The sequence below is a fragment of the Bombus bifarius genome, unplaced genomic scaffold (genome assembly GCF_011952205.1).
Source record: "Bombus bifarius isolate JDL3187 unplaced genomic scaffold, Bbif_JDL3187 scf7180000008546, whole genome shotgun sequence".
NCBI lineage: Eukaryota > Metazoa > Arthropoda > Insecta > Hymenoptera > Apidae > Bombus > Bombus bifarius.
Window position 1 is genome coordinate 63,147 of NW_022884719.1, and position 15,828 is coordinate 78,974.

Here is a 15,828-nt window from a genome sequence, read left to right on the forward strand (position 1 = left end):
GAGGGTGAGGACACGGCTGAGCACACGCTGGAGTTTTGTCCAGCATGGGAGGCCCCCCGCAGTGTTCTACGACAAGCGATTGGCGAAAGTGTGGATCCCTCGGCAGTGGTAGAAGGTGGTGCTGAGAAGGAAACAGAAGTTCCTCACAGTCCGCTCCTATTGCGAAGAAGTAATACTCGCAAAGGAGCGGGCAGAGTGGGAGAGGGTGAGAACATCCCACCCTTGTAGGGTTCTGCACCGAAGAGCGGCCCCGCACTACCCTAGGTGGTCATAGTGGCCAACGAGCAGGCGGCTCCAAATGACATAGGAACCGCTGAGGAGGACACGTGGGACCGGTGGCGATCCCAGCTGATCAACGAGGGAGGCGAACATCGGGGCGCGGAGGCGGTCCTCCCAAACTGGGAGGCATGGAAAAGCCGCCACGACCTCTCGCTCACATTCAGAATGACCCAGGTGCTCACCGGACACGGCGTGTTCGGCGAGTTTCTGAAGAGAATCGGACGAGAGACGACAGACATCTGCCACCACTGCAGAGAAGGCAGGGACACGGCGCAGCACACCCTGGAGCTCTGTCCGGCGTGGGAACTGCCCTGCTATACTCTGCGACACGCCATAGGAGGAACATTGACCCCCCAGCGGTTGTAGAGGCGATGTTGAGAGGGCCACAGGAATACGAGGCCGTCCGCCTCTGCTGCGAGCGAGTTATGCTCGCGAGAGAGCGAGCGGAAAGGGAGAGAAAGAAAAACTCTCACCCTTGCAGGATAAGACGATGGAGAAGGATGGCAGTCAGACGACCTAGAGCCGCTCCACCGCCGTCCAAACGGACCACGCCTGGAAGGAGCGACAGCGCTAGGGACAATGACCCCCCCCCCCCCTAACGCCAATTCAATAGTCAGGAGGTACTAGGATTGGCTCGAACAAGAGGACGCGAGAAGGGGGTGCAACAGAAGTTAATTCATAAGAGGTTCCTGGATCACCCCTGTCACATGCGTAGGATGGTCATCGTGGAGCTTTAGTCGTTAGGAGTCCGACACTACTCTGCTGTTACGCGATTGCTGCAGCAGCGAAGTGCCCATGAGCATTTCTCCACGTACAAAAAAAAAAAAAAAAAGGTGGTCATAGTGGCCGACACGCCGAGGAGGATCTGGGATGTCCTCAGACTTGCACGACGGCCCAGAGGATAGCGTTGAGAGTGGTAGTCCCTCTGAATGCCCAAACTAGTCCTGAGGAACAGCTCCTTCAGGATGGGAGAGGACGCAGGAGTGGTCCGGCAGCAATTCGAAATCTTTTCTGTAAAACTGTTTATTAATAATAAATAAAAAATAATTGATAACAAAATATGCATAAGATAATTCAATGAATTATTTTATTATTATTATTCATGAATAATTATTATGAAAAGAAGTTCTCACAACTGGATTCGGTCCGGGTACAAGAAATTAGATGATCTATAAGCCTACCATTTTTTAAATAATATCTATTATTTTATTGGATTTCAAAATTGAATTACATCATTACATATTTTATATTTATAGTCTTAATAACTAAAATCGTTCTTGTAGACTAGTTTCATATTTTGGAGATTTGATATATATCTTGGGTTATTTTTCATTTTTTTGTTCACCTATATTTCATTTTTGTCTTTATTCCTAGATGGGTTATTGGCGATAAGAATGACGATTGTCTTGTATGACTTATCAAACAACTTATATACTATTTCAAGCCTAAGGTTTGTGAGCGGTATATCTGTAGTATCGTGGAACAAAGGCCTAAGAGATATCGGGCGAACTATAAACAATGTCGCGAGAAAGTCAAAGTACCGACAGGCCCAACGATGTATCGTCGGTCCTTCGGTCGAATAGTTACGCAAAAAAAAGGCCTACGTGACTCTGGCCACGAGCGGTTGCGGAGCACGTGCGTGGTGGGGCTAAGAAAATAGACAAAGGGACGCTAAGGAAAAAGGACGCATGAACGATGAGTCAGTCGAGAAACAGAGTGTGAGTCGAGGAGCCGAGTGCGAGTTGAGCGGAGACAGAGTTTTGCGAGTGGCGTTGCCGAGAGAGTGTTGAATGCATTTTGTGAAAGTCGAGTCGTTAGCTAATTATTTAGTTGTGCTGTTTTCTGTACGTTTGGTATGAATAGTTCAGGTTAAACAACAATCGTCTTTTTCTGTCCGATTAACATCTGTATCATCCATTCCTTGTAAATACATTATATCACGATATTACATTTTTGGGGGCTCGTCCGGGATTGGACAAGACAGAAAACGAAACGGTTTAACAGAGCTATTCGAGCTAGTTGTGAATTTACCGGTACGCGGTGCGATAAAAGACGATATCGTTGACTGTTTAAGTTTGTGTAGTGTGAAAAATGGCAAACGTTGGGGACGAACGATTGTAGGGTGAAGAGGGTTCGACGCTGGAGGAGCTGAGGAGTAAGCTCGCGCGAATGAACCTCCCTATATCTGGTGCGAGGTCAGTACTGATGGCAAGGCTGAATCGGGCGTGTAGGGCTGGACAATCGTATCCTAAGGGATCGACGGGCGGTGAAGAGCTAACCGGTCAACGAGATTTAGGAAATGTACAGAGAGCTGAGCGTGATTGTAACGAAGATGAAAATTTTGAGAAAATGAATACGAAGGAGTTGAAGGAGCGCCTCGCTAGTTTGGGTTTAAAAACGACGGGAAGAAAAGTAGAATTACGCGCACGGCTACCAGCGGCCATGGATGGTAATGACATATCGTCGGAAGAAGAAACCGACGACGAAAGTGAGGATGAAGATGACAAAAAAACGCAAGAGGATACAAGAGAGATACTCAAGGGGTGTATCAGGACCGTGATGAATATTGTCGAAGGGCATGTGTTGGTTCGACTCTGAGTTTTAGAGACGTCGAAGATGCATTAGAGTCGTTTAGTGGCGACAAAGGTGAAAATGTCGAACGATGGTTAGAGTCGTTCGAGGAAGTCGCTGATACGTGCATGTGGTCGGATGGGCAGAAGGCAGTCTACGCGAGGAAGCTGCTGAAGGGATTAGCGAAAATATTTGCGAGCTTCGAGTGTCATGCCAGGACTTGGCATGAGTTGAAGAGGGGGCTAGTGAAAGAATTTTCGAGGAAAGCCAACAGTAGGCAAGTACATCAGAAACTTGAAGAAACAAAAAAGGAGAGTGATGAAGCATGTTTGGCCTACATGTATCGCATGCTCGAAATAGCCAGCCATGTGGACATAGAGGAGGAAGCAAAAGTGGAATACATAGTGGATGGAGTAATAGACGACGAGAACAATAAGTCTGTATTGTACGGCGCTACGTCAATCAAAGGGTTGAGGAAGAGGTTAGTGATGTACGAAGAGCAGAAGAGTCGCAGAGCAAAGTCGATTGTGAAGCCGGCTAAAACCCAGAAGAACGGGAAGCCCAGTCAATCTGTAGATGCAATGAAGAAAAGAAGATGCTTCATTTGCGGTAGTAAGGATCATCTAAGTGTTAAGTGTCCGGAGAGGGGAGAAGGCGTTAGGTGTTTCAAGTGCAGCGGATTTGGACATATTGCAGCGAGGTGTACGGCACGACCGAAGGAGACTTGCGTAATGTCAAGATCCGGAAAGAGGAAGTATGTGAAGGAAGTGGCGATAGATGATTGTAGGTTTGTGGCACTAGTGGATACGGGTAGTGATCTCACGTTCATTCGATCAGACGAGTATGCGAGGTTAGGGTCACCACCGCTAGGTAAATGCAAGCTTAAGTTCGACGGTTTTGGTTCCGCTGGCAATGAGACCTGGAGTGAATTCACCAAGGTAATGACGGTTGATGGGTGTAAACTGCCAATCACTTTGCACGTTGTTTCAAACAAAATATTGACGAAGCACGGCCTGTTGTTAGGCACTGATTTTCTGGATCAGGTAGAGTTACGGGTTAAACGAGGCGAAGTGACTTTCTTGCGGCTTGACGAACAGACTAACAAAGACGTGCCGGATGTGTTTAGAGTTAACGTGGTAGAACAGACTGACGAAACAGACCTAACACACGTACAGGAACCGCATTATCGTGAAGCGATTCGCGATATCGTTAGGGGGTATAGGCCGGAGAAGAAGCGAGACGTCGGAATAACCGCAAAAGTAGTTTTGGAAAGCGACGAGCCGGTAGCGCGAAGACCGCGAAGACTGGCGCCATCGGAAAGAAAGGAAGAAGATGATCTGATGGAAGCGTGGACAAACGAGGGTGTCATCAAATCGTCAGACTCGGAGTATGCGAGTCCGATAGTTGTAGTTAGAAAGAAAGATTTGTGTGTGCGTGTGGATAGATGGGCCTTGTTACTAGGCGAGTTTAAGTATCAGGCGTGTCATCGGCCGGGGAAAAGTATGCAGCATGTGGATGCTCCGAGTAGGAACCCCCTGCCGAGCACTATGTATGTAACGGAGAGTGAAGACGGGCTGATTGCACGGTTGAGAAGGGTACAGAACAAGGACATTGAAGTCCGTAGGATTTTGGACGCCGCAACGTGCAGTCAGGCCGATGGGCATGTAATAAGAAACAATATTTTGTATAAGGAGTGTAAGGACGATGTGCTAATAGTAACACCGAAGGCGATGCGGGCTCAAGTAGTCAGGCAAGCGCACGAGCGTGGGCATTTCGAGGTTACCAAAACAGAAGCTATGGTCAAGAAGGACTTCTGGTTCAAGGGGTTACGCGAAAAGATCGAACACGTGGTATCCAACTGCCTTGACTGTAGCCTAACTGAACGAAACATAGGTAAGCTAGAAGGGAACCTGCGAAATTACAAGAAATGAAGAAAGCGTGCGAAGCAGTACCGAAGGAAGGACCCGCGCACACCTCGATCTCACGAAACCTTGAGTTATAAACGCCGAAAGTGACGCATCTGATGACAGCGAGATAGAAGGCAACATCTGAGGGCAGATGTTATTGCAGGATGGCCGAATGTAGTATCGTGGAACAAAGGCCTAAGAGATATCGGGCGAACTATAAACAATGTCGCGAGAAAGTCGAAGTACCGACAGGCCCAACGATGTATCGTCGGTCCTTCGGTCGAATAGTTACGCAAAAAAAAAGGCCTACGTGACTCTGGCCACGAGCGGTTGCGGAGCACGTGCGTGGTGGGGCTAAGAAAATAGACAAAGGGACGCTAAGGAAAAAGGACGAATGAACGATGAGTCAGTCGAGAAACAGAGTGTGAGTCGAGGAGCCGAGTGAGAGTTGAGCGGAGACAGAGTTTTGCGAGTGGCGTTGCCGAGAGAGTGTTGAATGCATTTTGTGAAAGTCGAGTCGTTAGCTAATTATTTAGTTGTGCTGTTTTCTGTACGTTTGGTATGAATAGTTCAGGTTGAACAACAATCGTCTTTTTCTGTCCGATTAACATCTGTATCATCCATTCCTTGTAAATACATTATATCACGATATTACATATCTATATGTCGGATTTACATTAGAATTAGGGTTAGGGGCGTGAAACGAATCTTCGTTTGGATTACACATTGTCGTTATGAAATAGAGAAGACATTGACTAGTGCAAATACGATTATTATAGTATTGGACAAGTAACTGTGGTAATTAGATACCCGAGAAACTAATGACAGTGATCCTAGGTTCAATCACGAATCCGCGGTCAACGGGATGATAGATGTACGTGCTCACAAAAATCTAAGTCGGACTTTTTGTTAAAACGTGGAATATCCACCGAGCGTACAGACACTAAGTAACTCGCTAATACGACCTCACGAGAGAATGACTTTCCGTCGCGATGATGCTGCAGAGGAAAACTATGGTGGGGTGTGTCTAAGGACACGAGATCATCGGATTCGTCGAGGATAGCTTTCGTTTTGAAAGTGAGGGAAATTGACGTTGCTGTTAATTGGTCAATTTCCATGTTGGTGGCTAAAAAATGATGCTAGCCGTCCTTGAGGGAAGGTTGCTAGTGGGAAACGTCGTTCGTTGAAAAATAGATCTCCCCTATCTTCCCGTAGTTGGGACAAAGACTGTTTGTCTGTTTGAAGGCTTAGGAAACTTGATCTTAATGTTTATAACGACCCTCAGGCTAGCTGAACATGTACTGTGGAGATGCATCTGGTAATCGTCGGCATCATACCCGAAGAATAGGGTCTGCGTATGGCGAGCAACAGGACAGAAATCCTTGGAATGTTTACTGTCTCGTGCCGCTACAAATATTTCTTTTAAAGAGAGCTATAGAATTACTCCATACCTTTGTTAGACAAAGCGTTAATCCCGTGACCGCGGCTACGTTCGGCGACTGGCTGTCGCCTTGAGCCCAAGTTCATTATCACAAGTCTCGAACAAGTACAATCGAAGTGAATAACTACAATTGTTTAATTACAGCTATGGTAGACTCTAGATTACAATGTTGCGGGATTATCCAAAATTCCAAAGGCTCCGGTGTTCTTTCATCTCCGACATACGTATAGGACGAAGTTATTCAGAATGTTGACCTTGAGAACATACTTTAAGCTCATTGAAAGGGATGAAGTGTTTCCTTTTCTATAAAACTACCGTTCTTTTATACCGTGCCATGTAGGAGTATCCACGTGGCTGTGTTGAAAATTGAAATTTTCTATTCTGTTTGGTGCGTTTTTCGGTTTCACTTTTACTTATAACTTATACTATAACTTATACTATAATGCTATATAAGGCCATATTAAAACCTGTTTGGACCTATGGGATCCAATTATGGGAAACAGCAAGTTTCCAATTCCAACCTAGAAATTTTTCAACGATTTCAATCGAAAACTCTAAGATCCTTAATAGTGTAATATCGGAAAATCAAGATAGAAATTTTTTCCCGATTGCTTACAATTTATTAATATTAAATTGAATATACAAATATAAATTGGACAGAAAACGATATTTATTTAACGGAAACTAAATGCAATACTCGTATCTATATCAAATAACTTTACAGTTATTTAGCCACTCTCCTCACAACGAATCTAACACTCTCTCTCTCTCTCTCTCCCCCCTCTCCCCCCTCTCTCTCTAACAACTCTATCAATTCTCTCGACTCTACTCTTCGGTGTCTCGATTAACTCTAACGACTCTACTCTTCGACGACTCGATTAGCTCTGACTCTCGCAATACGCACACTTTTCGACTCGCACACTCTGACCTTTCGGTCGTCCCGCCTTGAAAAACGAAACCGTCCTTCTCGTCTAACGTTGTCTATTGTTTTCCTCATACCTATGTAAGAACTAAGTGACTTTAGTCACGTAGGCACTCTTAAATGTAAACGAACCACAGAAAGACGACGTACACGATTTTTTCTATTTTCAACCGATCTCTACCTACCAACCTTTCAACCGATCAGTTCAAACTACCTTACGATATTACAATAGATGCACTTTGGTATGTTACCAGCGAAACAATACATCGTGACCTTAAGATACCCACAGTTAAAGAAGAAATATCCAAATTCAGTAATAGATATGTGGTATCATGAATGAGGGGTCTGGGGTGTGTCGTGTGAATTATAAACGAGCGATTGCTGAGCATGTACGTAGTGAGGCTAAGACAAAAGACAAGGGGTTGCTAGGGGACAATAAACGAATTAACAGTAGTATGAGTTGAGATGTCAGAGAGTGCGGATTGCGTTGATGAGAGTCGTTAATTAATTATTCAGTTGTGTTAATTATTATGTGTTTGCTGCGATCAGTTCATGTTTAACAAACATTATTCTCTGTTCAATTAACACCTGTTCAATTTACTTATCACTAATAAACTAATTAAAGTAGTTTCGTTATTACAGATATAACATAAGAGTTAACAACCACCAAAACCCATTGGTTACTCAATTACGTGACACGACGGATCAGATCAGCAGAATAAAAAGACATTACCCTCTAGATTTAAACATTAGATTCAGCCAGAATCAAACAGACGATAATCACCTATTATACACGATATAGTACCACGCCAGAATAATTTACTTATAATTCTCAATGAGAACTGATTGTAAAAATTCTTCCAAATAAAAAAAAAGGACTTGCCGGCCTTAACGGTAAATAAAAAAACCTTGTTTTATGACAGTTCCTTAGGATTATTGCTTAATTCTATGTGCACCGTGTAAGAGTCACCGGACGTAGTAGAAAATATGCAGCTTTGCAAGCCGACAGTGATACACAAAATCAAGCTCGCTGTCCTGCTTAGTGTAATAGACAATCGTAATTGTTTCTATTTAATATATGTAATTTATTGTATTTTTATTGTATTGAACTGTATTTTATTTGTATTTTATTGTATTGTATTTGTAATTTAGTGTAACTTATTCTATTTAACATTTTAGATTTCGGAAGTAATTGTAAATGAAGACTGTAGTATACCGAAGGAGGAGCAAGGTGTCGCTGGCAAGCGTGGTTTAACGGGAATAATATTTGTTATGAAAATAGCTGGTGCGTTAGCAGAACAAGGGCTATCACTTGAAGAAGTGACTAAAACTGCACATGATGTTTTGCAAAATATAGCCACATATTCGGTTGGGTTAACAGCATGTGCAATACCCGGTTAGTATCCAGATATTACTTACACAAGATGTAATTGGAACAAATTGTTTTGTTATATTCTCAATCATAAATGTTATATACTTATTTACTTTAAATCATACCCATCTTACCATTATTAGTAACTACATCATAATTACTCTATGGATGTTCATAAAAATGCATATTTTTATATAAGAGACGTAAAGTAATGTAACCTAGGTAGGCTGGAGGATGATATCGGATGAACCATACATAATGATGAGAGAAAGCCTATGTGCAGACAGACTGAAAGGGTTGGAAAACTTCAATATGCCAAACGGTCAGTTCTTTAGCCGAATAGTTACGCGGAAGAAGGCGTACGTTTTTCCTTTTTAATATTTCATTTGTACTTTACAATTTGTCCAGCTGAACATTTGGTAAATTTTTCTAGCTTAATTGCTATATAACATGTGCTACCCCAGCGGGATACCATATCCCAGTTTGACTATTTTATTTCCATAGTGAGGTCAATGGGGTGTTTTCTTTTTAATCCTCTTTTCATGAGAGTTTTGCTCGCTTCAGCAGCCGGCTTGTTTGAATGTGTTGCCGTTCTTTCCTTGTATTTTTTGCGTATCTACCGATTTCTTCTTTGACCGTTGGTATTTTTAAGTCCTAGAATATATCCTCGTTTCTGACATACTACGGGGCGTTGACTATTCTCGTCAGTATCTTCGATTGTAGCGACTCTAGTTTACTTGTGACTCACTGCTGCTGTTCCCCATAACGGTATTCCGTACGACCAAATCGGCTTTATTATCGTTTTGTAGATTTTTAGTTTATTTTCTATGCTGAGTTTAGAGTTTCGACTATTTAGCCAGTACATCTGTCTTCTTTTTATTCTTTTTCTGTCCATAATTGATTTAGTATGTTGTTTCCACCTAGATTTGTGTGTCTAAGTGTAGTATTTAACTTGCCTTGTTTGTGTTAAATGCGTGCCATTCACTTGGATATTTGATGGTTTCCGTTTTCCTAGCGTAAATGTAATATGGTTGCATTTACTGGGGTTTGCTTTTATTTATTTATCTTATAGCCATTTTTATATTTTTACGATGTACTCTTGTAGTAATGTGACTATTGTTTCTGAATTAGTATGCCTGACTAGTATAGCCGTGTCGTTCGCGAATGTCAGTAGTTTTCTCTTGGTAATGGTTGATATGTTGGCCGTGTATAGTGTGTGAGGTGGAGATAGTTGTGATGATAGTGCTACTGCTGATATAGAGGCCGAGATAGGTTCTGCTGCGGGTGTAAATGTCGCTGCTAGAGTACTGTTACTTTTCTTCTAATTTAGACGTCGTGGAAAGAAAAATCGGACTCCGCTAATCGGGATTTAAACCCGGGTCCCGAACGTTCGTAACCTAAGGCGCTAACCACAGTGCTGCCGTCGTCCGATGCTAGTTGCTGTCGAGTGCCGCTACATGTGTATAATATTGGCCCCAAGACGCTTCCTTGCGGTACCCCTGCCTTGATGTCTTTTATTTCAGAATATACATCTTTTATTTTTATTACAAAGGTACTGTTGTGTAGGTATGACTTGAGTAAGTGATGGATTTGTTCCGGGAAATGTTTTTCGATCGTTTGTAAGAGGTTTTCATGGTTCACTTTGTCAAATGCTTTCTCAATGTCCATGAAGAGGACATTTTTTGTTTTCATCTGTTCTATGTTTTTGCCATTTTGCTCTCGCTTTTCTTTTTCTCTGGTTTTGTCAAAGATGTCTGTTGGAATTATTTTTGTTTGCCTGTTGTTTGGTTCATAAATAGTAGTTGTCCATGCTGCTTCTTATATAATTTCTGTCAATGTTGCTACTACCTGTTCGATGTAGTCGGGTGTTTTTGGTGGAACATTGCAGTTGATTTTGCTCTCAATTAGTTCTTTAAACGTTTGCCATTTGGTAGTTATATTGCAAAGCGACTCTGGATTGCTGTAAAGTATTGGTCTGCTTGTGTATTCCATTATTATCGATGTATGATCGGAGATAAGCTCAAGACTGGGTGTTATTTTTAATTTATTTGCGTATAGTCCCTTTATAACTGCAAAATCAAGCAAGAAAGGAATTTCCTTTAGATCTGTCAGCCAGTATGTTGGCTTTCCTGTGGGTAATATGTTGAGATTACTAGTTCTAATATATTTTTTCTAGTGTTCTACCTCGAGGTGTGTTAATTCTTGAGCCTTATAGCGTGTGTTTTGCATTGAAGTCTCCCGTAGCGATGTATTTGTCACCTAAGGATTGAAAATACTGTTCTCATTTTTGAAATGCCATTTTATGTCGCGGTGGTGTATATACTGCTGACATCTGGAAGTAAGTATCGTTTCTTATTATCGCTGCAGTCCCTCCGTGTGCTTTTCCTGAGGGGTGTTTGGTATCATAGATGGGGTAATATGGTATTTTCATGTAGCTTTTTGGTGTGAAATGCGTTTCTGAAATAAGTAATATTATTGTTATACAGAATTGTTTTAGTTTCGAGGGCCCGTTGTTGTAGGCCATTGGAGCTCCAAGTTGATATTTTCACTGTGTCCGTTTCCATCTTTTACTTAACATGTTTGTAAATAGTTGCAGCGTGACTGTAATTTATTGTACTTTTTGTCTGAGTATTGCATTTTGCTCACTTATCATTTTTGTTAGCATTTCAGTGTTTTTGATGTATTGCTTGTGCAGTTCCTTGATTTCTGTAGCGTCGTTACTGTTGTTGTTTTGGTTTTGGTTGTTTATGGGTGGTGTTGGTTAATTACTTGTGCATAACTTCGGCTGCCAAAGATGTTGTTGTTTCTATGGTTATTGTTCGATACGATTTGTACGTTTGATGTTGGCCCTGGTTCTGCATTCTCTTGTTGTGAGGGATAGCTGCCGTATGTTCTGCTTCGAAGCGATGGAAACAGTTTTCGCAGTCTTTATAGCTTGCTGGGTGGTTTCCATTACAGTTGTAGCTTATACAGCATTTTGCTTCATCTATCTAACATCGCTAAAGGAATTTCTTTTTCTCAAGAGGGTACGAGACTTATAGAATATATGATGTGATTTTCGTTATAAAGCATATGCCTAAGGAGTATGTTTATCAGGTGGATAATGATCCAAAACAGAGTTTCCATGTTTTTAAACAGTATTTAAAGAACTATAAAATGAATGTTATGAAGTGACCTGTCTAGTCTCTGGATCTGAATCTGAATAGAGATGATTTGGATAATGTGCACAGTTCAAGATCATTGAAAAGGTATGGGTTTATGACACTGCTATGTAGACCCTAAGGTTTAGGCCCCGAAATTCTTGAAGATCCAACAGTGTCATAAGCTACTCGGTAAAAGAAGCAAACTTTTATCCTTCGCCCCCATCTTGAGAGATCAATAGTCGGGCAGATGGGAGAAATGACCATTAGCTGTTGTCTTTTATTTGACGAAAACCAAGGGTCATGGTCTAATCGGCGCTCACGACGGACAGATTCGAAGAATCAATCCTGAAGAGCTGTTGTCTTCTATCTGATGAAACTAGAAGGTCGTGGTCTATACACGAGGAGCAGAGGTGCGAAAGAGCAGTCATCAAAACCAGTGTTGTCCCCTGTTTTATGACAACCCTTGGCCGTGATCCAACCGTCGGACACGACAGTCAGTTATGCACAATCAGTGGTAAAGAACGCTTGTCCCCCGTCTTACAAAGTACAAGGGTCGTGATCTGACTGTCGGACACGACATAACAGCCGATATTTTGTATCATATCTAGCAATTCTCTAATAGCCAAGCATCTAATAAATTTTATTTCCATTGGTCCGATTGGACAGTTGCGTCGCATTGATGCGGTAATTATATGAGTATCGTCGTTCGTTGCCTAGTTTGGAAGATTTCGGTATAAGTTTCATGTGCCCGTCTTCATGGTGCAATAGTATTTTGAAAGAGTTTTGAAGAATTTCATTCACTTGAAAGTGAAGTGGATTAACCCTTAACGTTCCAAGTGTGCCTCTCAAGCACCACCAATGTGCAGTGCTCTACTCCAAGCGTGTCTCTCAAGCACTGTAGATAAAGCCGATCAATATGCATCAACATATTGTTTCCTGTGAAAATCGTTGAAATGGTGGAAGAATACGGTTCTTTTGGGGACTAGAAACGAGTATAATAAATGCTTATATACTTTACAAGATTTCTCAGGAAAGGAAAGGAGAAAGCGCTTTGTCACAGTATAAGTTTGTGAAATTATTAGTAAGTCAGCTCGTAAGTAACTTTCGGAATAACAATGTGTAATATCGTGATATAATATATTTACAAGGAATGGATGATACAGATGTTAATCGGACAGAAAAAGATGATTGTTGTTCAACCTGAACTATTCACACCAAACGTACAGAAAACAGCACAACTAAATAATTAGATAACGACTCGACTTTCACAAAATGCAATCAACACTCTCTCGGCAACGCCACTCGCAAACTCTCGTTTGTTGATTCCTTTTTTCCCGTCCCTTGGCAACCGCTCGTGGCCAAGATCACGTAGGCCTCCTCTTTCCAAAACTACGCGATCGAAAACAAACGCCTATCGAAAACAAACGCCTCGGCTCTCGCGACATTCCACGCGATTCACCCGCCAACTCCCAGGCCTTTCACTCACGATACTACACAATGTGTATGACAGGCTTTCCGGAACAGATAAGGAACAAGGTTTAGATGGGAAACTCCATATAATAAATCAGTTGCTGAAAGGGAGAAAGAAAAAGTGTTTTGTTTGTTTACCAAAAGGAAGTAATGCGGTAAAAGAACAAACAGTTTTCTACTGTGAGGACCTGTGAACGCAACCTCGGTTTGCATCCCAATGAATGTTTTAAAAAATTCCACACAATAGTCAATCATAATTAATATAAATGTTATAGGATTTTTTTATTTATTTAGAATGGATTAAACAGAAAACAATGGTTATTTAACGTGAACTAAATATAGTAATGTGCTATAACTAAGACAACTAAATAGTTAATTTACAACTCTTGTCGCCACGGTTCCAACCTTCTTCGCGGACCACCTTCTTCGACAATACTGACAACTTTTTCCGACAATGCTGACTATACTCTGACTTCTTATCTCACGACTGCCTGTTAATTCTTCTTTCTCCCTTAAGCATCCCTTTGTCTTTTTTCATAGCCCCAGCATGTACGTGTTCCGCAACCGTCTGTGGCCATGATCACGTAGGTCTTTTTCCCGCATAACTATTCGACTGAAGGATCGACGACATATTGATGGACCTGTAGGCACTTAGGCTTTTTCGTGACATTGTTTATGGTTCACTCGATATTTCTTAGGCCATTTGTTCACGATACTACAATATTGTAATCAAAGTTATATTACTTCTGAGACGAATAAAGATTGTTTTGAATGACTTTAATATTGTTATTTACATGTCATTGTAGTATTTAAAATCTGACACTTAAAAACTTGCAAGTTGCCGGTCGATATTCACAATTAAAAGTCGGAGCGTTAAAGGTTAAACGTGTAGGTTCGTTTGATAAAGAAACGAGTGGACAAATTCGTAATAGCCAGTTGTATTAAAATCAGTACAAGTACAAGTACAGATACAGAGATACTGTGTAGTCGTTGCTCGCTCAATGATATTATGCCGATCGAATAAAAGATAATAATACTTTGTCCTAGGCACGTTCATACATTTATATCGACGGGCGTTACCACAAAAAATTAACTTTTTTATTTAACTCCGGCTGAAGATTACAAGAAACGGCAATAACAATCTGTCCAGAGTTCATTTGCCTCTAGACCTTGTAAACCAAAACAATCGCTAGTATTCAAAGGCACAATAATATGGGTCTCTCCCAGATTCGAATTTTCCATTCCTACTTGAACTTTTTTACGCTCATGTGCCGCTACAGTTGAGTTGCAATCTATGGTTTCTTTGAGGTTTTTCATCTTCATCATCAATCATCAATCATCATCAATCATTTCATCATCAATAGAATACGGTTCAGTCAGAATATTTGACTTTGAATTTGAAATTCTGTATAAACATTCGTAGTTTGACGTAAATCCATAATTTAAATAGCAATTCAATCTGAGTCTTAAAACTGTATTGGTATAACTCTGGATACATCACGGTATAATTTGTATCTCGTGTATTTAGTATTTAGTGTGCTTGAAAGGTATTTAGTATATTATCTTTCCATTGTCTTATGACTTCTTTGCGTCGTTCATGCATGCTCTTGTTCCCACGTATTAATTTTTATTCTTGGAGGCCGACTACAAAATCAGAGAAAACATATTGTGATACTTTGGGAGATGTACTTTGAGGGCTGTGGACAGATATTCCTTAAGAATTAATCTAGCGAATCATTAATATGAAGGAGCAATGTCAAGAAGGTATAATGCAATGACTAGGTAATACTCACTTGTAAACACACTCACGTACACACAGACTGCACGTGCACTAAACACACACATTATACGTGCATCGTACACACTATTTAGTGCAATACACACACATTAAACACACACATATTACCTTCCTTCCACATTACCTCGTGGTGTACTTTGAATTATTTGAATGATGGCGCAGCTCACTTTTCATTTAAAATGCCATGAAACGGTGAAAACATGGTGCGTCAATTTTTTAAAAGTCATTGTAAAGGGGATTCTTTTTACAAAATCTTTCTTTTTACAAAATCATCTTAAAACGAATCTGGAATAAGATGTTGCAAATTGCATAGAGTTGTTCGAATTTATAAAATTGTTGAAGAAAAAAAGCATATCTACTTTCACATACTTGTATTCATTACACGAGGTAAAAACATCTCTGAAAAATATAGAATTGTGAAAGAGGAAGTCTTGTGTTTCAAATTGCCGAAGAGCAAGTTTACAAGCCGAAATGGATTGTAGTATGATTTTTCTCATGAAATTACAATAACTTGAATATAGACAATTTTTATTATCGAAAATTTAGCGATCCTTTAATTTTCCACGCCGGTGTATATTAACTTTTTTAGGCCAATCTCCAATGTTCGAGCTCGGAGACGATGAAATCGAAGTTGGTCAGGGAATTCATGGAGAGGCTGGATATGAAAAAATGAAATTGAAACCCTGCAGTGAAATAGTTGCATTCATGCTCAAACGCTTACGCGAGGCATTATCTTTAAAGAGTGGAGACTCAGTTGCAGTTATCATTAATAACTTCGGAGCGTTAAGTCAACTGGAACAAGGAATTGTAGTTTATGATGTTGTGAAACATCTTCGTAAGTAACAATCAAATATTTATACATAAATTTTGTATGCAAAGACATATATTGCATATTTCATACTTACCTGACGTATTTATCCCGGCC

At 41.0% G+C, this 15,828-nt stretch overlaps 1 protein-coding gene across 3 annotated transcripts in view; it reads left to right on the forward strand.

The window, feature by feature from the left end:
- The window catches only part of LOC117213237 (triokinase/FMN cyclase-like), an 82,709-nt gene that overhangs the window by 11,335 nt on the left and 55,546 nt on the right, over window positions 1-15,828 (forward strand). For all 3 annotated transcript variants that reach the window (XR_004488612.1, XM_033458600.1, XM_033458601.1), the window contains exons 6-7: window positions 8,300-8,516; window positions 15,493-15,738. Coding sequence is in view for 2 of the 3 variants with exons in the window: in XM_033458600.1 (XP_033314491.1) it covers window positions 8,300-8,516; window positions 15,493-15,738 (463 nt within the window). In the remaining variant the exon portion in view is untranslated. The remainder of the gene's footprint in view (window positions 1-8,299; window positions 8,517-15,492; window positions 15,739-15,828) is intronic.